Below are 25,516 nucleotides of genomic sequence, written 5' to 3' on the forward strand. Positions count from 1 at the left end.
TGAAAAGAATACTAAATTATATATAAAAAGTATAATTTCTAACAGATAATACGTGTCTAAAATGAATCAGTATCCGCTTTTTATTAGCTTTCTTTTTAAAAGCTCTATGAATATGACTATTCATTTTTTTTATTTGAGAGTCCTGCTATACCGTGGCATTTGACCTGGAAACAAACAAATTCCTGTAGTAGGCTATATTAGTATAACAATAACTATGTTAGTGTGACTCTCAAGTAAAAAAATTGATTCTTCACATAACTTAATTAACGTTATTAACACATATTATCGATTATGTTGTTGTAGTTTGTTTGTAATACATATACTACCTTCAATAAACTGCTTATGTTACTTCATAGTTGGCGTTATGTGTGTCTAACTTAACTATAGTGTTGTGTGTATTTTATGATACTAAAGATGGAAACTTTCCAGAGACACTGCAATTTGAGGTAGTCCTGGAGTAGAACTTTGAAAAGCAGGTTACAGTTGAACTACTTTTTTCGGAGCTCGAAGCCACCCGGTGGAACAAACCAGTAAGTTGTAGCTGGAGGTCTAGGGCCTCATCCACGATGTTTGCATCAGTAATTACGTCATCAACGTAGGGGAAATTTTCAACTTCTTTTCCGCAAGTTGAAAGTGAGTTTTTATAGCTAGGTACGGAGAACTACTTATGTTGTACGTGACAGTGTTGAGCTTATACATAGAGATAGTTTGTGAGTGGGAATCACGACGTGGGATAGGTTGAAACATCTGGTCAGCAGGGTGCACGCTTATCATGCGGTATATATGCCTAATGTCAAAAACACAATTATTTGAGTCCTGATTAGTAGCCGGATATTACAAATATTTTCATCATACGACCTGTAAGTAAGTTAACATTGAGAGAGAGAGAGTCCATTGGTAGATTTTGAGCTAGCATTAAATATAGTACGCAATTTAGTGGTTTTACTGTTTTCTTCGAGGAATCCCATGATAGGGCAAGAAGTATTCTGCCCCCATAAGTTAAAAGGCCCTAACTCCAAAATTTTTTAAATTACTTTTTTTGTTGTTTTCGATTTACTGGGATAAAATACGTCTTTTTATGACATAAAAAGGCCCTAATTCAACTCCATGGTTACTATTACTACAATTTATATTGGCCCTAACTCCGAAATGTCGTGGTTTTTTTGACATAAGATGGCCCTATGTAACAATTAAATGTTTAAAACACCCTAAGTGCATAGGCAGTTGCAATTAGGGCCTTTAGACTTATGGTTCAATAGTCCACCCAAGAGCATCAAGGAACTTGGGGCCTTCTCTCATAAGACTAAGTAGGGAGATTTCCTGGAAATTAGGGCCTTCTTTCATCAAACATAACAGCATGACTAGGCTAGAGTTTTTGTTGTTGCAGCTGTTCTCACTTAGTAACAACAACCTATCAAGTTAATGTGTCATGAACGTGTGTTTTGGTTATAATTAGTTATTAGGTTACAGTGTTTTAAATTATATTGTGTCAGATAGCCTGATTTTTTTTCTACTGCACTTCAGGTAATTTATTTTTTAAGTTGTAATTGTTGATTTGCAAAAAATGGAACATGAAACACAGTGGAAAGGTCTATGATTTCCAGGACTTTGTTAAATGTGTTGAAAAAGCTAATTTAGGAAAGGTAGACATCAAAGAACTTGGTGAAAGTGACTTGTATGAATGAAAAGACTGTTCTTCTAAACAAAAGCTTAAGTGTCGAGAAAATGTACCATATCAAAGATGTTGTGAAAGTAACTGCTGACAGAGGTAAAAAACTACGCTTTTGTACTCTACGAAATATGAAGAATTTCCATCAAAAGAGTTGAACTTCATTCAATCCAAGTATATCAAGAAGTTTCCTATGCCAGAAAAAATAAATAAAGTTCGGGGTTTCAATAAAACCAAAAAGAAAAACATTGTTGAAAAACTGTGTCCCCTTATGCCATCCAACCGTCGGGGGTTTTGGGACAAGTTTCTTCCAGAGTCAGGAGAACGAGACTTGATTGACTGTGATGAGTAAAAACTAATTTCCAAAAGTTAATGCCAAAAGTTAAAGTAGATAGTGATCAATTCTATAAATGGCAGAAGTGTTTTGGTTTTTCAGCTAATCTTATTATTATTACTGTTTAAAGTTAAGGTAAGTGGGGGACTTATTTATCACCAGCATCTCTTAACTGTGTAATAGGTCTACAAGTTAAACTATTCTAATGACTTTGTGCCAGAACAAACTTTGTTTGTGCATAGATTACTTCTAATTATTTTTATTTAAGTCATGTCTAAAACACACAATGTATAATTTAGTTTTTTCTAGTAGTAGGCAGCCTACAATTTAACACTTTTTCTCATTTTAAGTAACTTATTTTTACAAAGTTTGTAAATTGTTGAAATATTTGTATGTTACTTGTTATAACTTTACTGTTTTAAATTTATGAATGTCAACAAATATAACAAGATAGGTTTCTTATTTCTAGTAATAAGCTTACAAATTAAAATTGATCCTTTATTAAAGGAATATATTGTTTTTTTACAAGCTTTTAAATTTAAAAATAAACTTTTACTTGATAAATATTTTGTTTGTACTTGTTCAATTGTTTTATTTGAGTAAAATCTAATAAAATAACATTACATGTTGGTTTGTTTTCTTAAAACTGCAGTTTTAACACTAAGGAACATTTAAAAATATGATTATGCCAATTAGGTGTCACAACTAAACAAGTCCATTTTGACGATGAAAAAGCCCTAACTCCCATAGAAGGAGTTAGGGCTTTTCAAGGGTGCGCTTCAGGCCAAACAAACTGTGACATAAAAAAGCCCCTAACTCCACTTTTTCTATTAAAAAAAAATTAATCAATGAAATTTCACATCAACATAAATATTTTGTAGGTCTATCAATAACATTTTAGCATAAACCTTTTTTTAAAGTGCTAAAATGTTAATGCAGGTAAAAAAATTAGTAATCCTCATTTCCTGAAACAGTTTTGTTTCTTGGAGTTAGGGTTTTTATTCTTATGGGGGCAGTATTGAGGTGAGGTTTTCATTAAAGCGGTCAACTTTGTTCATACGCCCCAAACGATTCGTATTCATTCATGGAATTGGTGTAGAGAACACAGGACGTTGCTTCTAGAGAGTGGAATCTGCGTTTAACAATTAGGCGTGATGTATCGAGGGTAGGTGGGTTGCTTTTGAAAGGCAGTCAGATAATATAAAGTGCGTTGGGAACTTTAGAGTGAGTTGAAAAAAGTGTTGATCACAAAATTTATATTCTGCCGACGATGTTCGGAGGGACTGGTGCAAGTCAGAATAATTGGTAGATAGCAGATAAGTAAGATAAGATAAGAGTGCCAGGATATGCACAAGGAGCTTGTCCCATGATCAAAAAACCAAAATGAGTTCCAACGCCTGGGGTATTCTGGGACGGAGAGAGTACCTTTCATTAGTGAGTTTTGGAGAAATAATCTTCCTTCGATCAATACATCGATACCTCCTGGTAGGTGAAATGTGGGGTCTGCTAAAGTTTAGGCATTGGTTTTCTAAAACACTTCCGCATCTAACACAACTCTAGGGAGTTCCACCGATATTTTGTTCTATATGTGGAAAGGGTGTTGAGCAGCCAAGGCATGGGTGCAGAGAGTTTTGACATCTAAATAGCGTGTCATTTGTACGCGTTGGAATCTAAGATATATCCATAATTTGGTGAGAGGACCTGAAGCTACGAGTATCCAGAATCAAGAAGTGCTCTGAAAACATGAGTAATGCCGTGAGGTGAGGTGAGTTGCACTAACGTGGTATCTATAAGGACAGTAGAGTGACCAGCAGAGGGTTGGTAATGAGATTAAGATGTTAATACCCAGGATGTATTTCTAGTACAGGTAGAAGCGTTTTTGAAGGCATTGGAGTGTCTGGTCTCTTGAGAGGGCCCAGTTTGAAAATGTAACAAACTGTGTAGGTTTGCGACAAGTTGAACACGTTGACTGGGGTCTTCACTGTTTAATACTTTGATTTCCTAAACATGACACTTAACCCTGTTCTCTTTTTACAAAGTGATACCGCTCTTTTGGCCTTAAACACTTAACAGTTGAAGATTTTGAGGTCATGTTTACTGCAGGCAAAACAAGGTTATTTAAAAAAAGACGATGATTTTTATATTGGGCATTGGTAGAGCTTAAAGTGTAATGGAAACTAACATTTTTTAAATTAGAGCATTCTTCTTTTAGAAATTTCAAACAACCCTACGTCTCCATTCTCAAACTTCAGTGGTCTCCTAGTTCTGATAACTTTTCGTACAAGTTTAGCTTCCTCTAAGTAACTCCCACTAAACGCAATATTCTGAGCGCCATTGACCTATGGATTTCATTGCATAATGCTAGCAAAATGTTTGATGCAACTGCTCCGGGCTTCTAGTTTAAATTGGGATGGCCCTCTTCCCCATGACCTTGCTTGAAGATTACAAACTTTTGTTACGGATTTTGATAACATATTTTGATAACATAGTGCAGATTCCACGCTCTTTTTAATTTTAACTTGCTTACCACCTTGAACTACATGTCTTCTCGGATGCAAGTGAGTGCGGATATGCCACAGTGATGTATTTTCGATATCAGATGTCCAGTGGTGAAGTGCTAGTGCTCTAAAGACTTTAAAAACACCTCGTGTAGCTCTCCGTAATCGTGTCACATAACCATGTTTGGAAAGATTTGGAACATACTCGCTCAACTTGTCACTCGATTTTTAAATACGAAGTTAACTTCTCCAACACCCTCTTGTGGTATGATTATTCAGTAGCCCTTGCATGGCTTCGAACTCCATCATATCACCTTAAAACATACGTGGCAAGTCGTTTCTCTCAAATTTAAGAACTTGTGCCTCGTCTTGCTGGCTTTATGTTCATAGCCAGGATAATCCCGCTTACTGCGCCTCAAGAGGACTTCTACCTTCTCAACTACGTGAGTTACCCTCTTTATCCTAAATTGCTTTTCAAACATCGATGTTCTCTACGACATTAGTCGTTTTATGCATTGACATGAATGTTATACAAAGCTCTGACGTCTTACCCGTTTTGTGTATGTTTAAAGTGTGCTTCAAGTAGGACGTGATTCGTTCCATCGTATTGCCAAAATCTCACCATATTACCAATCTAATTATAGATTATCACGATAGAAAATGCCTTCATTCTGGATCTCAATTTACATAATTCCTATAAGTCAGAAATACTGGATCTTTTGTTCCAGAGGTGTTATTTGATCTCGAATTTTCAAGTGCATTGGGTGTTTCAAGGCTAAGCCACGCAACAACTCCCTCATATAGAAGAACTCTCCACCTCACGCGTGATCCCCGCGCGTCTATTTCTCTCAATTGGCATTGTTTATTCAGGTCCTTTCACAGTAACAGTGATATATCAATGAAATGCACAATGCGTGCATTGTGACACGTGAAAATGTACATATGTGTTTTGTGACCAAGGCTGTACATTTTAAAGTGGTAACTGATCACATAACGCCTGAATCCTTTATAGCCACTCTCACCCGCTTTATGTTACGTCGTGGGCTCTGTACTCACATATTTTCTGACTGTGGTAATAATTTTGTTGGTACGGATGCAAATCTCGAACCATCAGTGTATCTTTTAATATATCCCTGGAAATGTCCATTAATATTCTTAAGACAATTACTCGTTACTTCTGTTGGTCGTGGATTCCTTTTTCACATAGAGTAGTCACTATGGTAGAAATGCACCTTATTTTACAATATGTAATAGTAAGAGGTTAGTCTAATGGGCTTATCAAGGTATTTTCTTTGATAGGGCATTTGTCTAACAGATTATTTACTCTTTATTTACTGTATGCATTTTCTTTGATAGGGCATTTGTCTAACAGATTATTTACTCTTTATTTACTGTATGTGTAAAGGAATTTCCTTTTTACTCCAGAGCCAGTGAACATTTGACAGAAAATTATATTACATAATACCAAGAAAACTTGTATGGGATGAATCTCTAAAAACTTTAAATAAAATTTTCTGGTTATTGTAGGTGAAGGGATAAAAGTGAAGTTTCAATGTGATGTGCGATACTAGTTGATTTAAGTGCTTGGTTTTGGACAAAGTGAAGTTTCATTAAAAAGCGATTTATGATGTAACTAAACAGAGAGTTTGGATCTGATTATAGAGGTGTTTACCTGTTAAAGAAGTTGAGGATGCACCCTGTATCTCTTACAGTCTAACGACTTCAAGATATCCAGATATTTTAAGTTTTTTTGAGCAATATTATTTATATGTGTTTTTAAGGTTAATTTGATATCAAATGTCACGCCAAGATTCTATGTATATAACACACTGGGGTGGGTACACTGTCAATAATCTAACATTTTAAATTTGGATAGGGATTATTTTGTATAAGAAATTAAATTTTTGAAGTTGCTAAAACTGATTTTTAAATATGAGGATGAAAAGTATTTAGTTGGATTATAAATGGGAAATTGTAAGATTTCATCCATCTGGCTCAGGTTTCGGTGACAACATAATAAATTAGAGAAATCAGCACAGACTAGTGTAGAGACAAGGAGAGGAACATGTTTATCCGCTTCTGAAATATTCAGATCAACATTAAGAGGGTTTAACACACTGTCTTGTGGATTTCCTTTACAGGCCCACCTGCTAACAAACTTCTGGTTACTTACTGCTTCGAAGTATTAATTTTTACCAAACCATTTATATAAATGGAAATTGAAACGAGCAAGAATTCGAAAGGTATATAATTTTGTCAGTAAAACTGTTAAGGCAACATTGTTATATGCAGAGCTTAAATCAAGCGAAACCATGACTGTTGTTTTCCTATCAGTTAGGTTTATTTGGTTGCTAGTTGCCTGATGTAGAGTCTAACCCGAGCATCTTCTTCTCCTTTGAAATCAAAACTGAGAATTTGAAATAGGGTTATTTTTCTTTATTAGTCACTCCATCCGGTGTTTATTATTATGTTAAATACTTTCCTGAGACAAGGTATGAAGGCAATATACTTGTATGAATTTTTTTGATGGGTTGTCCATCCCTCAGAGATATTATTATACCCCCGAACCATATATTATTCAAAACTGCCATATATTATTCAAAGATCTGCATTATAGAGTAGAATACGCCATCTATACCAGGGGATGTATTCTTATGCTTAGAATTTATTGCTAAATCACATTCTTAAATATTTAATTTCCCCTCAATTTCAAGTTCAGTATTAACAGATATAATGGGCAAGGAGATTTCACTAGATTGTGGTACATGGTCAGGAGAAATAGTTTTATTTTTATTGTACTTGAATTCTGGGTCATCTACTAGAATTTTGGATTGTAGGTATTGCTTGTGTTATATCCAAGTTTCCTTATTGTGCTATACATTTATGTTTAATTTTTGTTTTCTATGGTACTACAATATTTGTTCCAATTTCTCTTTTTTAAATTTTTTGCTGTAAATTGGCTTGCAACTGAGCGTCTTTTACATCTCTATAATGAAGGGGAGTCAAGTTGTAAAAATGTCTAAACCTTCTCCTCCTCTCAACCTCTGCTCTTGAGCACTCTGAATTCCACACGTCCTGGGTACAAAGGATCGTGTACCTATGTTTGTTTAGATAAGGGGATAGATTGAGGATATTGGTTTATATAAAACATCATAGAAATCAATTAAAATGACATCACTTGTATTTTGTAAGTGTCAGTGTGAAGAGTTCCTATACTATTTTGTTAAAGTTTGACCAATTTGTTTTATTTAGATTTCTATTACTCTAGGTTCCATTGTATTACATGTCAATATACTGACATCACTTTGTATCATGATGGGAATTTGATAACTACCCATAGAGTCACTATTAGGTAATCAAGTCATTCAGTTTAACAGATGCAAAGGATAAATCAATGGCAAATACCCTTCGGAGCATAGCCCTACTGTTTTGACTGTTTAGCATAATGTATTAGGAATTATTATGGCATGCATTAAAATAGTAATACCCTTACGACCGCCGAAAAATCTCCATCCAGATCTTAGAATCGATTATTATTATTACAATATACAGAGTGTTTCAGACCACCCGGTCGCAATCTCCTGTGATTGAACCGTTTAACATAGCGAGCGATGCAATAAATCTCACAAGACGAACGTCGTAGAATTGTTTTTTACTTTCAAAATATAGGGCGTGCCCTAAAATTAGGGTCACATGTTGGGATCTCAAAATTTTAAAATTTTACAATAGGTCAAGTGGCACGTCATTTTGAATACCTGAATAGTTTGGTACAAAGTTTTGGCGAAACGACAGGGGTTATTGAATGTTTTTAGTGTTATTTTTTTAATATGGCACTTTTGTACATAAATTTGAGAGTGTACAATTTTTATTGGAAAGTGTACATGTTACGTACCATTTATTTGTATGTACCATTTTTGCAAATTTTTCTTATAGCACCACAATGTTCAAATTCGAAAAAAATCAGTCCCGTGCTCAACAAATTTAAAATGAGAACATAGGTCGTTAGGCATATTAAACTAAAGGTTGTTAAAAAAAGAAACGTTTTTAAAATGTAAGCTTCATTTTTATCTATTTTAGCTTACAAGTTAATTGAAAAACATATTTTAACACGATTCTAGCGTTCTTCTTAGTAATTATTAAAATAAAAGTAACAATTGATAAAGTTTGTGAAATGTGTATGATATTTTCATAATGCACTATAAAAAAGTATCTGATAAAAATCACTAGAGTATGATAAGGTCATAGCCCTATATTCGGGATAGAGAGTTGAATATTTACACAATATCAATTACAGTGTTTTAAACGTCTTTGTAAAAACCTTAAAATAGCTGATCAATAAAAACGTATGTTGTTTTTTGTAATGTACACTATAGTTTTACTGTTCTTTCCATCTGTAGCTTGTTGGTCAGTTGCTTTGATTTTTGTCTTAACATGAATATTATTCTAAATTTTTCTATTTGTAATAATTGTTACATCTGTTTATTTGTTTTATTTATTTAACCTAATTACGAAGCTTTTATTGAGTATATTTGCATATTGACACAGGGAAAACATTAAAAAATATAGCAGTTCAAATTGTAGCCTATAACAATCAGGTTTGTATCGAAATAAAGATACATAATAACACATTTTAATTGTATTCCAATATAAACAATTGTATATACATAGGTTAGTGCGTAAAGGTTGAAGTGCGAAGAATGGTTGCTCTAATCTTCAGCAGGAGGAATTATTTTATTGTTAACAATAAGTGAGTAAATAAGGCCCTCTCGTTTGTTACAACTGGTCACAGCTTTGATGAGAGCTGGAACTGAACCCAAATTAAAGTGGGTTTCTGTCCCATCCTCCACAAACTCACCCTGGAAAAATAATTTTATTTATTTAGAAAGCGATATTATTATAACAGTTTAATCATATGACTCGTTTTCAGGCAGATTGAGGCAGTGCATGACATATGGTGACTGTATGATCGAACAGTGCGTGACTATACAATGCTCACTGTCCTGCTCAACGACCTCACTATAACTCTTCGTCGACATAATGTTATTACTTCTAAAATAAAAGAATAGTATCTTAAATTAAATTAAACCTGTTCTATCATACCATATTTTATAACGAAATCAATTATTGTAGCACAAGTTTAGGATGAATGAAGTTTGAGTTATTTTGAGGTAGATTCTAGACATTTTAACCTTTACTGAGTGAGAATTCTGAGAATGATTGGTACAGAAAAAAACAATTCTTGTTACTACGAGTATAAATATGTAATGAAATGAATAAATATAAAAATGTCTTATATGATGTAGAAATAATATGACAGAGGTTCCTCATAAATTACAATTTTATTCACATTCAAAACACGTGACACACACACACACACACACACACACACACACACACACACACACACACACACACCAGGTATATCTTTATACCTGTTATCATACAATTTCACGTAATTTTTTACAAACTGGCTAATAGACTAATTTCCTGCTACAATTATTACTTTGGTCATGTGTAAATGATTTAGGGGTCTGTCAACGTGGGTGCATACCAAGAAAGCAAGTATTCTAACTAAAATCTATGTAAAGTAATTATTTTAATGATACTGAGTATGCGTTTACATTGGTCATGATATTGATATGTTTATTTTTAAACACATTCGCAGTGTACAGTCAGTGCATTGCGGTTGAATTGACATTACTGCCATTCTATTACTGAAACACATATTTTTGTCTGATGAGTACATCACAGGTTATTCGAAACTGACTAAATACAGTAGATTGTAACTAAAAGGTTTGCTTTAATTAACATAGAGCTATACATACCATATTTTGTATTCTATGCCCATAAATCATTGGGCTGTATTTAAATCCAATGGTACTATCCTTAAAACTGAATTGTGAATATGCATATTCAACAATTCGAGCTTGATCAAAATAAGGATTTTTTTGCAAAATAAGGATTTTTTTGCAAAATAAGGATTTTTAATTTAATAAGGGTTTCTTACATAAAGGTACAATGTACTGAAACTTTTAATAATATATTCATTTTAACTATGTAGACGAGCTGTGAGATTTCTTAGAACTCGCTAGAATAGCTCAGAATGAATACTATGCGTGTTAATACATATTCAGTCTATCAGTGATACTGTGTTGAACGTGAATTTGAAAAGAAATTGATTATTTTCCTTACCAAACGTTTTCACGTTGAACGATTGTAAAAAACAGAAATGAACCTAATTTAATTAAAATCAAAAGCAAACATATTAGTATTAAAACATAGAAATTTCAAAAAAGTATTGCTTATATATACGTAAGTGTAACTACGAATATAGCTTATGGCATTTCTAACTGTTTTGTGCCCAAAACACTTAAGGTACTCAAAATAAAATAATGTAACTTTTTCTTTTTAATAAAGAAGGCACACAACTCTAGAAGATGGACTTATACTAATATTACTAGAATTATAAAACTAAACACTAAGTAGGATAAAATTAGAGAACACCTTAAAATATTACGTTAAAAGTACAAACATAAAATAATGAAATCGTAAGTTATTATAATTTTCATGAATTAAGACAGCGCTGAACACAACGAATTAAAAACAGAATGGTATCAAACAACAGCACCAACACATGCAGCAAAACACGGTTTTCGTCGACACATTACGAGCAGCAAGTCACCACCGACTTCTTCTTGTGATGTACTATGCCTCTTGATCTCTTAGATTTATATTATTTATTGCATTTTAAGTTTTCCACTTCAAAATCAGCATATTTCCAGTTCTGGAATTATAAATTTTCAATATTTTGTGTATACCACACCCCGATGACAAAATGACTGAAACAAACTTGTTTTCTTTTCAAATTTTCCAGTCAATAACATAAAATAAAGAATTACCCACCACACTAAACTTCACAATTTGCTAACATGAATCCTTCTAGAACATCCTAAAGTAAAACGGATTTCACACAAAATATGTAAGACGAATAACCGTTTTGAAGGAATGTTTTTGAATCAGTTTGGTGGTTTATACATTTCTTCGTTACTTATATAATATGCATGTCTATTTTGCAAATTTGTATAATAAATATATAATCTTAGTTAAGTATTCATACTTACAGCTACTTCAAGCTTTTCCCCATTTGCCCAGACATCGAGTGTTTCTTTATCTGCAAAATATTAATAATACATAAGCCTAAGCCTAATTAAATTAAATTGGGTTATCGCTCAATCTAAATCGTACAAAAATCTTCCCGATGACAATATTATGTATACACCTCTTAATCTAAAGGCCATTAATCAATTGTTATTATCTTAATATTTTATTTAGGTGCCTTGGACCCATAGAAGCGTGCGTAGATGATGTAGTTGTACATTACGATACACTGCTCAAAGTAATGTGCTGGCCACATTTTGCTTGTTTCGGGAGTATCTTAATTAAGAAAAGCGTCATCTGAATAAGTTCATACTGTATATAATCCTGCATGTTATTGATTAATGACTGATTTCAATATTCAAACAGTAAAGTACAGGTGCTACAAAAGACCACTATTTGGGTAGAAATCACGACTATCAGTCATTTCATCTCTTTGGCTGACACTGATGAAAGTATAGGCTATGTTCTAGGTGTCTAACGATTTGTTATAAGCGTCCAAAGTGAACAATAATACCTATGATAAATTTGTAGTTTAATATTTCCATACCCTATTATTTTTACTTCTACCAAAAACTACGTTTTTCTCAGAGAAAACTTCTATTTCGATTCACTGCTACGGAAAGCTTACAATGCAAATCAACCACTGCGTTCCAGACTGTTTAAGATGTAAGTTCATTACTAAGCCATATCAACGAACTTTTCGAGTATTCTATATAACGCAATGTGCATAGCAAGTTGTATATTTCTAGCAATTAGGTTTACCTGTTAAATAACTACTTCGACGACTAAAATGGAACTTAAAAAGAATATCTATACGAAGATCTCTTTAGAATAAGGGGAGAAGATACGTTTTTAGGAAACATTCCGAATAGACAGTGCTGAAAAAATGCACAAGATAAGGTAGGATTTAAAATTTACTCTGTTTTCAACCCAAGGGTTAGATTCAGATGCCTTAAGCTTTAAAGCCTCACTGCGTTATCTCGTAATGTTATCAGTTGGTTGATGAGGGTAGAGTAGACCACATTAATGGACTTGTTCCTTAAAATGTTTGATTCTTAGTAAAATAAATTTGATTTGTGTTTTGTTACAGTAAGCATGCGCCAGACTAACCAAGTACTACTCTATACATGTTGTCAGGCAGTTGAACAAGCCATGTGCAGCATGTCTTGGACTTGGCTTCTATAAACTTTGGTAAACTCATGCCGTCGACTAGCAGTGAGTATTCATAAGCGAATCCTCCACTGGGATCCACACGTATTGTACATCTGGTGTTGCCCAAGTGAAACACTTCCTCGCCAACCAGACGAAACATCCAATCTCTCCTTAACACCTCCTGAAATCAAAATAAGTAAGTTATAATAAGTAATAAGTATGATATAATAAGTTTATTATATTATTATAATTTTACAACTTAATGTATAGGCAGTACCAAAGTTACGATACCGAGCCTGTTAACAATTTATTGCATGGAATGTATGAAAAAACATGATCTTACCAATTGTTATGTAATCAATCAGTGACCATGAAGAATTGGAGGGCTTTTTAATAATGTAGAAAGAACAAGTTATTTTAAGACGTGTGAGATAAGGAAATATTGTAGTCTTTGGATTTATTTGGTATTTTATGGTTAGAGTTTATACAAAAACCGATTTTAATTCTATTTAATATTAAGGAGAAAAGAAGCCGATGTCCAAAGGGTCACTTCTTACCAAAAAATGACTGACAAGTTTCAATCTTTCTTTGCGAATATGTAATAACATCTCCTAAGTGCGTTTTGATTAAATATCATTTACCTATCCCATCCCAAAATGAGAGGGTAGAGGAACAACTCAAAACCTTTTGAAAGAGGTGAGGCATTAATAATTCTTGAAGAGGGAAATCCAATTGCACTAAGGAAACCAAATTCTATCAATTCAGTCCAAAAGAGTATCATTTAATCAAAGGTAAAATGTTACCTTCAAATGGACGCTATTTTGGATGGAAACAAATTGGAAATGTCTAATAATTAGAATTCTTCTTTTTTATGCATAAACCCTTTTAAATGATTAACCTTAAAACTAGGTTAGCTTCTTAATTCATCCCCATCTCACCAATGCTAAATTAGCAGTTTTGTACACTCCTAATAAAGAACTACAGATAATTAAATATAGTTTTTACATGAAACATGGTACATTTGCTACAACAATAATATTGGTATTTACGTTTTAAAATTATTGCTGACAAAGTTTTACTTAAAAAACAAGGGGCTATTTGACTGACCCCTTAACAATATTAATCAAGATGCTATACTTAATGTAGATCATATGCACTACTTTTAAGATCGAACGAAAAAGAAGCAAAATTGGTGGATGATGATGACAAATTTTAATATTTTAATAAAAATAATTATAATTATTCTTTGAGGGTCATACAAAACATATTTAAATAAAACTATTTTATCAACGTTTACGGTCTTTAAATTTCAGATCAAATAAAGAAAAGGTAAAAATCTTAAAAAGTAGGTTACAGAAGAAGTTGTTTCAACGTTTCAAGTTAATTATATAATACGATTCTTTTACCATTTCTCAAACTCTAATGTTAATGTTCAATTGTATTATAGCGCTCAAAACAACTTTTATTTGTACATATTTTACAAGCTGATCTAGTTTTGTCATTGATTCCAAACAATTGTGCAACATCCTGAATAGAGTTCATTGATTCAAAACATTTTTGACAAGATAATAGATTTTTTTTATTAGACGTTGTTTAGATTTATCATCAGATTTTATTCATCTCATAGATTTTGCATTCATATTTTGATGACTCCGAAAAAGTCGAGGGAACATTTGTTATGCGATTTTATAGATCTGTTTATGGTGTTTGGACGTTGATTTAACAATTTAACGAAAAAATACATGGACAAAGTAGAATCAACCAATTTTTGAAGTCCAATCCGTAAATACTCATACACAGGTGACATTTTCTTCACCAAAATCAAGTTGCAGCAAAAAAGAGTTTCTAATGCACCTAATAGTTTTAATATTATATAAATAAAAGTTATTTAGTTCTTTGAACAAAAACTCACTTGGCTGCGGTAAAAATCTCTCTATAACACTCTGTCTTAAAATATGTCTTCTGTATACAATACTGTTATATATGACGTAATAATAATAATATTGATTAAAAAATGAAATGGATTGTAATCAATGTTCAATAAATGAAAGAAATAATAGGTGAAGATTAAAGAGTGGTATACCTATACCTTATCGTCTACGATTATGACTCGTTTTCCACTTGCAGTGCCATGCTGAAATTCCACTCTATGTATTCCGTCGGGCATAGGCACTTCCCAGACTGCTACCATATCGCCACTCATCGCTTCCTGGTACACAAAGCAATTAAAGTTAATTTTAAATAAGAAAGTAAAAACGTTTATAATTTAGTATTGTTTGAACTTGGAGAGTTAGTATACCCCATGTAATTGTACAAAATTAACAAAGGTATGAACAAACAAAATAATAGGCCCTGAGTCAAATAACTATGGTAAATATAATAAGTCTCATTGAAATTGACGGAATTAAATAATTTTATTCGATAATCCTTAAATCACTTTTGGATATAGTCAAGAGATTTTGGACTTATGTATGTCATTAGGTAAATGTTTACATCATGATAGGTATTTAATTAAAAAATTATTTTAATTTACTGATCCTTGTAAAACACGTTAATTTTTTATTCCAATAAAATAATACAAATCAAATGTTTACTTGATTGTGGGATATCACAGAACAATATGGGTTACAGTTTATTTATTTGAATTCCCAGGGTAATACCATTTTGATAACATTAACACCAAACATTAAAACAAGTAATGAGGTAATTAGTAGAAATATAAATATAGCAACAATTAAATTAAATATCTCAAAGAAACCAACAATAAACAATATTTTAACAAGATAACATTAACGCAAATAAGATTAAAAATAAAATGATGCTACTTGCATCGAGTTCATGCAATGAAGTCCAAAGTTTTGCTAGGTCGAAGAGTTGAGAGCAAGGAGAATTTATTAATTCGTATCACGTTGAAGGCTTGTAATCTAGATGTCAGGGCGGGATTCCTCAAAGCAATGAGTTCATCAATGAAGTCTATAGAGCTACTGACTTCGTTCCCCAGTACAAGAATTCTCGGGATGGACCTGAAACGGAGATAGTTGCGGTTTTATGCCCCAGTGCAAATTGGTGGTGTGATCTACTGGTAAGGACACGAAATCTGATTAGTTCCAACAGAGGGAGCAGGTCACGACAGAATTGAGAACTTAATAGAGGAACGTGATATCAGAGACCTGTCTTCTAACCTCGAGTGGGTGGAGTCCACAGGCATTCGTGCTGACCAGAGCAAGAGTGTCGGGATTTATGGCTGCCCCTCTCAGATCCCAAACAGGACAAATCTCCTCTGAACGGATTTAAGTCTATTAATAAGGCCCACTTGGTACTGTGACCACACCACGGATCCATACTCAGGACCAACGTGGCAGGACCAAAGGCTTGTAGAGGAGAACAAGAACAAGTGCTCCAGAGCTGAGGCCATGCCTAGAAGTCAGTATTATCAGGCCAAACATATATGAAGCTCTTCTGCATATTTCATCAACATGAAGACTGAACCCAAAAGAAGAATCAAGAACAATGCTAAGGTCTCTAATTAAGGTACACTGTTCCAACACCTCATTATAAAGGGAGTAGTCAAACTGAATGGCAGTAGTAGTTAAGTTATACATTATTAGCTTGGTTGTATTAGCATTGGTAGACACTTCATTACACTGACACCAATCCAAAACACTATTAAGAGCATGTTGCAGTGCCAGATAGTCTACGCAGGAAGTGACTTCGAGAAACAATTTTAAGTCGTCTGCATACAACAGTAACGGGACACATACCCATGTGCTCGTTGATGTCATTGATAAATATTAAGAACAATAGCAGGCTTTCCATTATTGTTGTATTTATTGTGCTATTCGTTACACTTATCTCACATTTTCTTCTAGAGATGCGAGTCCTGGGGCACACCAGATGTTGATATAAAAGCGTGAGACATATTATTGGCCAAACGAACAACCAGCTTGCGTTCAAAAAGATAACTACAAAACCAGGCAACGTCGTGCCGACTACTCCGTAACTTTCAAGTTTGTTGATCAAGTGATTGTGGTTGATCTTGTTAAAGGCCTTGCTTAGGTCAATATAGACAGTGCGAACCTGGTTCTTCTGACTAAAAGTATCAAGAACGTAGCTTTGGAAGATAAGTAGATTCGTTACAGGTGATCTCCTCTCTGTAAAGCCATGCTGTTCATCGATGATGGTCTTGAACAGTGCTTGGACGATTTCCAGCACCAAACCTTCGAAACTCTTGCTAAGTGCGGAAAGGATTACAATCGCGGGAGACCGCAACGGTGTCTTCAAACATATTAGAAAAGTTAGAGTATGCTTAGGAGGGAGAATGAAGTAGAATGTACACACCACAAATAAGGAGTTTGGTCGAGTTCCCAAACATCAGATCAACAACAAAACCTTCACGACAGAGTTTGCACGTAAAACTTCCGAGAGTTGAATGTTTTCGCAAACGTGACACCACCACCAAGTCTGTTTGCTGCTAGTAGGTACTGATCTGTCTTTGCGTTATATTGTGTGGTGGTTACATCTAAGTTCAAATTATTAGTTTCCATGGACAAATAGGTCATAAACACATTGTGGACTTTTTTATGTAAGATATGAGTTTTAAAGCGATGTCCATTAACATTCCGATAAAGAATCGAAAGAGGATACGTGTTACCGTAGGAACCTAATCGTTTTTTAATTAACAATTTTTTAAATTTAATTACTATATCTTATTGTCAAGTTGGTTTTTCCTTCTTTCAGACGGCGTGAAAGTTCGTTTCTCAAATGTTTCAGATAGATCAACTCCTGTTTCGTCTTTTGCCAACCGAACGCCTGCAAAACCGGGACCAAGACCCTGAGTAACCTGCTTAGTTATCGTTTCTATTAAACCGTTTTTAAAAATGCAAGTAATTTTTTTAAATCACTTTTATATTTATATGGTTTCTTCGATACAAATTAAATAACAAATACATATACGAAAATGTAAAGTACAAAAAGAATACTTACAATAAATCAAACTATACTTTTTATTCATGAAACAACTCCTTATGAACCATTACTTACATAGGCAACATTTTGTGAGAATTTGATTTATTTATGGTTTTAATCAAATGTTTTTAATATATTAACGAGTTTAGAATGTACACTGGATTGTACCTCTATATGTTAATGTCCTATTCGTAACTGGGTTATGGTATTCTGTTTGTTATTTAGTGGGTATTATCATTAAGTTGTCAAATTTTATTCACATCATAGGAACGCTTGAAAAACACCTTCTTGTATCTTGTTTATTGGGTTAGAAATATTAAAATATTCAGATATAACAATAAAAAGTACTGTACACGTAGAGATATTTGTAAATAAGAGTTACATGTCAAATTTAACTAAAACCTATATTATGATTTAAATAGCTTTTTAAACGAAACTAACCATTAGTTGTTCACAATTATTGAGTGAACATTTTATGGAAATGCAGATTTTTTGCCATTTCCCCAGACATCTAATGGGCTATAATTGGTGAATATTTAATTAAAACTGTAAGATACCCTTTCAAGAAAATATTTGACTAGAATCATGAGCTTTATGTAAAAACCAAGAACTGAAAATTGTCCAAAGATATTCACAAATTAAACATACATAAGAAATGTTATAAAAATTGGTCCATCCGTGTGACCTCTAACAATAACCATAGACGGATATTTTCGACTCAAAGATGGGCCCACAACACTCATTTTCTCACCAAATATATATTTATACAAGAATTTTAAACTCGATTTTCTGCACCATTACAACACGGTTTTATACTCGTATAATGTGTAGCATATTGGAGAAATTTAAAGATGATTTTGTGGCACGCTTTTTCACAGAGTGTCATGGGCCAATTTTCTACATAATGTGTGTGTACTACGAGGATCACTCTCGTTGTTATTCACACTCATACATAGTCTTTTTGTGTGCAAAGCAAAAACCGGATATTTCCTCTGCTGTAACGTCACACTGTACTATTATAAAAATAAATAATATTGAAAATCTACGTCACAGAAGTTACCTTGAGTGCACTGGTGCGTTATCACGAATAAACCACACCTGTGTTGGTCTTTCCTGTGTGTTGTTCTGATATTGCTGCCTTTTGTTTGGTCCAAAATGATGCGTAGTAATGGAATCCCTCTTTTCGTGTCAGTCAACTTGGAGCGTCTCAAAACACTGACACCATCAGCTTTCCAGCCGATGGAGCGCTTTCCATAATTATGGAACCTATTCTCCATGTGTGATCCGTTATCTTGAATGCTCTTTGGCTTTATTGCTTTATCCGTCGTTACAAAACGAAGTTAAATTCCACTTGGTTTGTTTGAAATAGTTGCAAATTGTTAGCAAATATTCAGTGCGGATTGGTGAATCTTCAATTCGTGTTCTCCAAAAACCTTTACTCACAACATAACAATTTTCATGTGTATAGGTAAATTCATTTCATAAATTCCTTTCTTAGTTTCGCTATTTTATCTTCCATCTGAAAAGTAATATAATCTTTCTTGAATTATTTTTTCCCATTTTCGACCGACACTAGAAGACTGCTAGTTTGTCTGTATGTTTGGAATGCATCACTTGCTGTGCACACAAATTAAGAAATTACTCTGTTCTAGCTCTGAAATTACTCAATTTTCAGTGGTTAGCTTTCAAACTGAACTGAATGGTCACCAGTTCGACTGTAGTTATATACATTTCTCTCATGTAATAGCTACGAACACACAAGTACGAGATGGATGTTATGTGTTCGACGACTACTAGGCCTGTATTATTACGTAATGCAGGTAGGAAAAGTTGAAAATATTAATATGAATTTTAATAGACATAGCTAATAGACATTAGATCATAGGACGTTGTATAACAAGTAATAAAATAAGCAGTTCATCTATCATTCAGTTAATAAGATCTAGCTTCCACAATTTTGATTGGTTCAAATAATAAAACTCGTAAAATATTGACCACACTTTAGTAAATACATAAAGTTTAATTTAAATTTACTTCCAATTTAGAAATTCCTCAGGAAATACTTTTCATACATTCTTGAACAAACCTTACAAAAAAGATAAAACATTGAAACACAAGAATCAGGGTGAATATACTGACACCAGGGTTATAAAATCTTATAAAAGAATCACACGGAAAGTTTTATGTATGAATATAATATATTAATATATAATAGTTATAATACATCACGTCTCTGGCGTTTTTGTTTTAATTTTTTTAAAGACTTCCGAATTCTGTAAAATTAATATGCAGATATGTTTCAATAGAACGTGCCTCTTATGAATTCACTCTAGCGTTAAGCCCTCGGTTCTTCTTACTCGGTCCACACGTTTGAATGTTGTGGGTTTTGTAGTCATATCATTAGGAATAGAGTAAACATGTTTTTAATTTACGTGCTAACAAATTAAGTGTAATATTTATATGAGCGCAAAAAATCGTAAATATTATAAACTTGTTACATGATTTTTGAATGAATCTTTGGTAGTTTTCTTATTGCATATAGAATTTTATTAATAGTAATTTATTATACTAAAATCAATTATCTGTTCAATATATACAGTTTCAGATCTACTAACGTTTAGATAGTTTAGTGATTCAAGGAATCGATATAATACAATAGAGAAATTACTATAAAGCTTGATATTTACCGATAATACTGCAGACACTTGTGGCAGCGTTAAAGGAACCAGGGATGGTCGAGCAACAATTGACAGGAACATTGTGTTGACAATGACTATGTTTTGTGAAGTGTTGCATGGCAACTAAGGCCAACCAACAGCGACCAGTGTTTGTGTACCTGTTATCGATCGTAGGGAGAAGGGAGGGGGTGGCCTTCGCTAGTACAGGTAAGATACATACTGTTCAGTATATAAATGCAGACGTGCATACAAAATGACCAAATCATTGTTCACCCGAAGGCACTTTTTGAAAGTTTGTAAACCTGCCGACAGGGCTGTCTGGCGACTTGAATACTTTGTAGCATAAAAGCTTGAACAAGATTGGAATGTTCCAAAAAAATATCTTCCTAACGTGAATACTTTGGTCTTTTAGTTTTAAAAAAACTAGTATAAATCTGTATTGTTAAGTTCTAGTACTGAAAATCAATTTTAAAGATAAAAATAGATATAGCACGATACATTCTTAAGAATTCGTATACCGTACTCTTTCTTCATGTGTAAAATTCATTTGGACACACTTTACATAACTGATTCAACACAGTTTCTATTATTTACGTAATAATTTAGGAAAATTTTGAAACTGTGAACAAATATATTTAAAATTTAGTTAAAGTTAATTATGTTATTTAAACAATAACAATCTCATTCGGTGGGAAAAAGCCTTGTACAAATGTTAAAAGTTAAATTATTAATATCAGTAATTATGGTATGGAATTTAAAACCAGCAACAACATCGCTCTGTATGACCTATAGTCATGTTGGAGTGTAGCCTACCAATGGGCGTGTCCGGTGGCTGCATACGTGCACCACCATTGATGTACTCGTACCTTCAATCGCGTACGTGTCCAATCATGAAAATGTACAAAAATCATACCAATTTTCATCACAGGTCTTAATTAAAATTTACAAACCCTATAACATTCAAGACTATTATTATCATCTCAATTGGATACTGTAAGTAAATTCAACAGTTTGGAGGGAAAATGTTTTGCAAACTCCATGCTGTGTTTAGCAGCAACGAAGAAAGCTGGTGGTGAGGTCGTGTCCCAGATGACGGAGAAGGAGGGAAAATGATGAAAAAACAATACAATTTTTGAGGTTGTCCAAAAAGTTTATTCTTTGTTGCGTCTTCGATAAAAGATCGCGTTATAAACATGAAGAACAGATACAGTGGTTTCAACGAGATGCTGGATAAACTCAATGAGTTGGTATACCAGGTATATAACCAGGTCAACAAGTACGCAGGCGGATTTTTCATAGTACTTAAGAGCGGCAATCACGATATTTGCAGTCAAACGCTGATTCCCTTCGGCCTTGTATTTAGGGTTTAGTGGGATGAGACGTAACGACAAGATTTACAAGTTTATTAGTTGTTCGTTTGCTGATTTCAGTAAATATTACTACCATATGCAACTGAAGTGGTATATATAATGTGTTGTTCTTGAAATCGTAATCGATCAACTAAAATATTGGATGTTGTATAGGCGAGCTGGGGCCAAAAACTTGCCAGAATCGGTGTCATCTGAGAATTACTTTATATTTTTGAGCCTGAGAGCAAGGTTTTTCTCAACTCCATATTAACAGGAGAGATAACTTGGGCTTTTCACAGTATTCTAACGGTAATAAACACAGGTAATCAAATGTTGAATGGCGATCAGAGAGATTTCCTTCAATTTACTGCACAACGTTATTAGTCATAATGAATAGTTGCAAACTTCTGCCTTCATCATAAATTCCAGTTTTTTCAAAATTAAAATTCCATATCCATTTTATTACGTGTTGTTTTCAAGGCAGCAATGTGGAGATACATATTTCAAACATTTTATTTCCCGTATACAATTGTGGACCACCCTAATTTTATATATATATATATATATATATATATATATATATATATATATATATATATATATATACCTCAAATATAATTCTGTAGAGATATCACCTAACTCATAAAACTCCATGAAAGACTGCATTTTTCCCAAATCGTTTGAAGTAGCTTTTAACAGGTATGAAGAATGAAGGTGAGATAAGGAAAAAGCAGGTGTGTTTTCACGTGAGAATCTATTATTCAACGATAAAGTAAAGGAGTCCAGATAAGGGATGATCAACGACCGTCTCCAGTATTCAATCGCATTCTCAAATGAAGATATTTGCTTTTGAACAATTCGTGGAAATGTTAACTCAACACTGACTTTCTCCGCTATCATGTGATTTTTTAAAAGCAATTCACCAGAAACACGTTCAATTTGTTTGTCAATCCCTATTGATAACATCAAGGATTTAACCAATATATTCCCTCACAATAATCAGATTATCCATATTTTTTTTTTTTTTTTTTTTTTTTTTTTTTTTTTTTTTTTTTTTTTTTTTTTTTGTAGAATGTTCACAACAGGTTCCACAGTACTTTGCAATCATGACTAAACCTATGATGAAAAGTGGTTTAGTATCTGAAAAGACAGTGCAATTGACAGGAAAATTTTCTTGTAGCAAATTTTCCTATGACCGAGATGTTCTAGCGCATTGACTATTTTAAGGAAGCTGTCTGAAAAATTTCTAATACTCTTGTATTTCTCATGCCATCTGGTCTCACAGAGGCTAGAACCCGAATTCCTCCAGGCTAGCGACTCACGAAAGAAGCATATTGTATCCTAAACTGTTGCAATCAAGTTTCTCATTTCCGGTAGTTTACTAGCAATATTAACCACAAGATTTAGTTTGTGGCTTTAGCAATAAAAAAATACATTCATTGTACTTTTTCTTTAAAATGGCCTGTACACCATCGTATGTTTCAGCTATCGTAGAACATCTGTCAAATCAAAATCCAACACAATTCTCTGCTCAAAGATTCTGATCAACTAAAAAACTTTGAATTGCGCTAGCGATTGTAGGGGCATCTTGAAATTTCAGCTCAATGTAGCCTACCAATTCCTCTCTGATTTTTTCTTGATTCTCTTCAAAAACATGCCGCCCAATAGAAAAACGGTTCTTTTCCCTAGATATATGCTGTTTCATCGCCCATTACAGCTTTAGCTTTTACTTGTTTACAGTTTTCAATAGTTGTTTCTTTGACAACTTCACCACTTCTTATAATCTCATTTTGAATTTTTAGGGAATTGTAGACTGTATTTTTTTTCACATCTACCCAAGTGACTTGTTAGCTTCTCATCACCAGAGTCAATTCTCAAATTTAAAAGGTCAAAGAAAACCCCCTCATCTCCTTCCTTTTCTATAAGTGGCACATAAAAGATCCACAAATATACAAAAAATTATTGATGACTATTTGTTTTCTTCATCATCTTCTGATAACCACTTTGCAACTATACATGAACTAGAACATTTTAAGGAATGCTTTTGCAGCAGCTGTTAAAGTTTTGTGGTAGTGACTGCAGACGTGTTTTCTACAATCTTCATCTATATCTTTAAACTTCTTATATGACATTACCATGCATGACCACAAAACTCCTTTGACAATAGCAATACTAGGAGGAAAAAGAACACAGTGTGTACATAGAGCACCATTCAAATTACACGAACCAAGGAGTATATTGATCTAACCAGCGGCGGTTAAATTTTATTTTTAAATTACACTTTGTGAGAAACAGAATGAATACACCAGTGGTGGCTCGTCCAAAAGGGCTCTGGGGCAGAGCCCCCAGTAACAATAAGTAAAACAAAACCATAAATAATTTATTTTGTAAATGAACTACATAAAATGATAAATTTTCCATAAGAATCAATTGAAGCCAACAAAATGTCAGTAGCAAAATATTTGAAGTCAGGGCTTCTGTCACAATCTTCGAGGACGCTGTCATAGTAAACCCAAGGCTTCAATGTAAATAAAATGGTAAAATCTCTCCACCAATAAGAATAAGAATAAGAATAAGAATCATTTATTCCATTGATCTGTTTACAGAAATAGGACAAATCATTTTAAAATTACATACATTGTTAAAGCTAAAAATTACATTAACACAAAAGTGTTGTAAAAAGTTCACATGAAATTTAAGTAAAGTAGCAATAAATAAAAGTAATTATAGTTAGTTATAAACTAAAACCTAACATTAATATGGCAATTCATGAATTCCTCAATGCTGTAAAAAGGATTTTTAACTAGCCAATCATATAACTTTTTTTTAAATATTTTAAAGGAAACAAGTCTCGCATCATCAGGCAGCTTATTAAAAAATTTTATAAAATTTAATTTAAACGAGCTTTTAGTTTTAGCTAGTCTGTGAGGCAATATATCAATCTTATTCCTTCCCCTAGTGTTTGTATTGATGGATCTCCTGTCTTGTATGAAAAAGATTCAAATTAGATTTTGTATACAATAAAACTTGAAAAATATAAAGATTTACTATTGTGGGAATTTGAAATTGTACAAAAAGAGGTTTGCAGTGTTCAAGTGGGTTGGCTCCTCCAATATTACGAACAGCCTTTTTCTGTAGCACAAGAATGTCAATGACATGTGAAGAATGACCCCATACAAGTAGACCATACAATATGTGCGACTGAAAAAAGCCCAAAATATGCCAATCTTAAATACTCTGGACTAACAAAACTTTTGAGTTTCCAAAGTAAGTAATTTACTCTAGAGATTTTGTTACAGACAGTATCTATATGAGTTGACCAGTTTAATTTTGAGTCTACATTAATTCCTAGGAGCTTGACCGATACCAAATTGATTTCCTGTTTGAGGCTTAAAGTAATACACTGTGTTTTATCCAAATTGCATGCTAGCTTATTTGCTGCAAACCATTCATAAGCCCTTTTCTCAGATTGTTGGGTAATTTGTGCCAAACAGTCCTAAATTATGATGACTAGAAAGTAAGGTGGTATCATCAGCGTAAATCACTGAATGAGTATTGAGGTTTTTTAGGAAGATCATTAATATAAACAATAAAGAAAAAAGGCCCAAGAATAGAACCCTGTGGAACACCAGTTTCCACGGTTTTCATTTGAGAGCATTTATTCCTGACACATACATATTGCAATCTATTGGAAAGATATGACTTAATAAGTC

General features: G+C 33.3%; 1 protein-coding gene across 1 annotated transcript; it reads right to left on the minus strand.

Moving 5' to 3' along the window:
* Window positions 1–9,109: 9,109 nt before the first annotated feature.
* LOC124368522 (fas apoptotic inhibitory molecule 1) lies at window positions 9,110–20,565 on the minus strand. Its single transcript, XM_046825764.1, has 5 exons — window positions 20,464–20,565; window positions 14,901–15,020; window positions 12,770–12,992; window positions 11,623–11,672; window positions 9,110–9,357 (listed from the first exon to the last, which is right to left on the minus strand). Exons 1-5 carry the CDS (start codon window positions 20,533–20,535, stop codon window positions 9,208–9,210), a joined length of 615 nt encoding a protein of 204 aa, XP_046681720.1. The 5' UTR covers window positions 20,536–20,565; the 3' UTR covers window positions 9,110–9,207.
* Between the last annotated feature and the right edge of the window lie 4,951 nt (window positions 20,566–25,516).

The sequence above is a fragment of the Homalodisca vitripennis genome, chromosome X, assembly GCF_021130785.1.
Source record: "Homalodisca vitripennis isolate AUS2020 chromosome X, UT_GWSS_2.1, whole genome shotgun sequence".
Taxonomy (NCBI): domain Eukaryota; kingdom Metazoa; phylum Arthropoda; class Insecta; order Hemiptera; family Cicadellidae; genus Homalodisca; species Homalodisca vitripennis.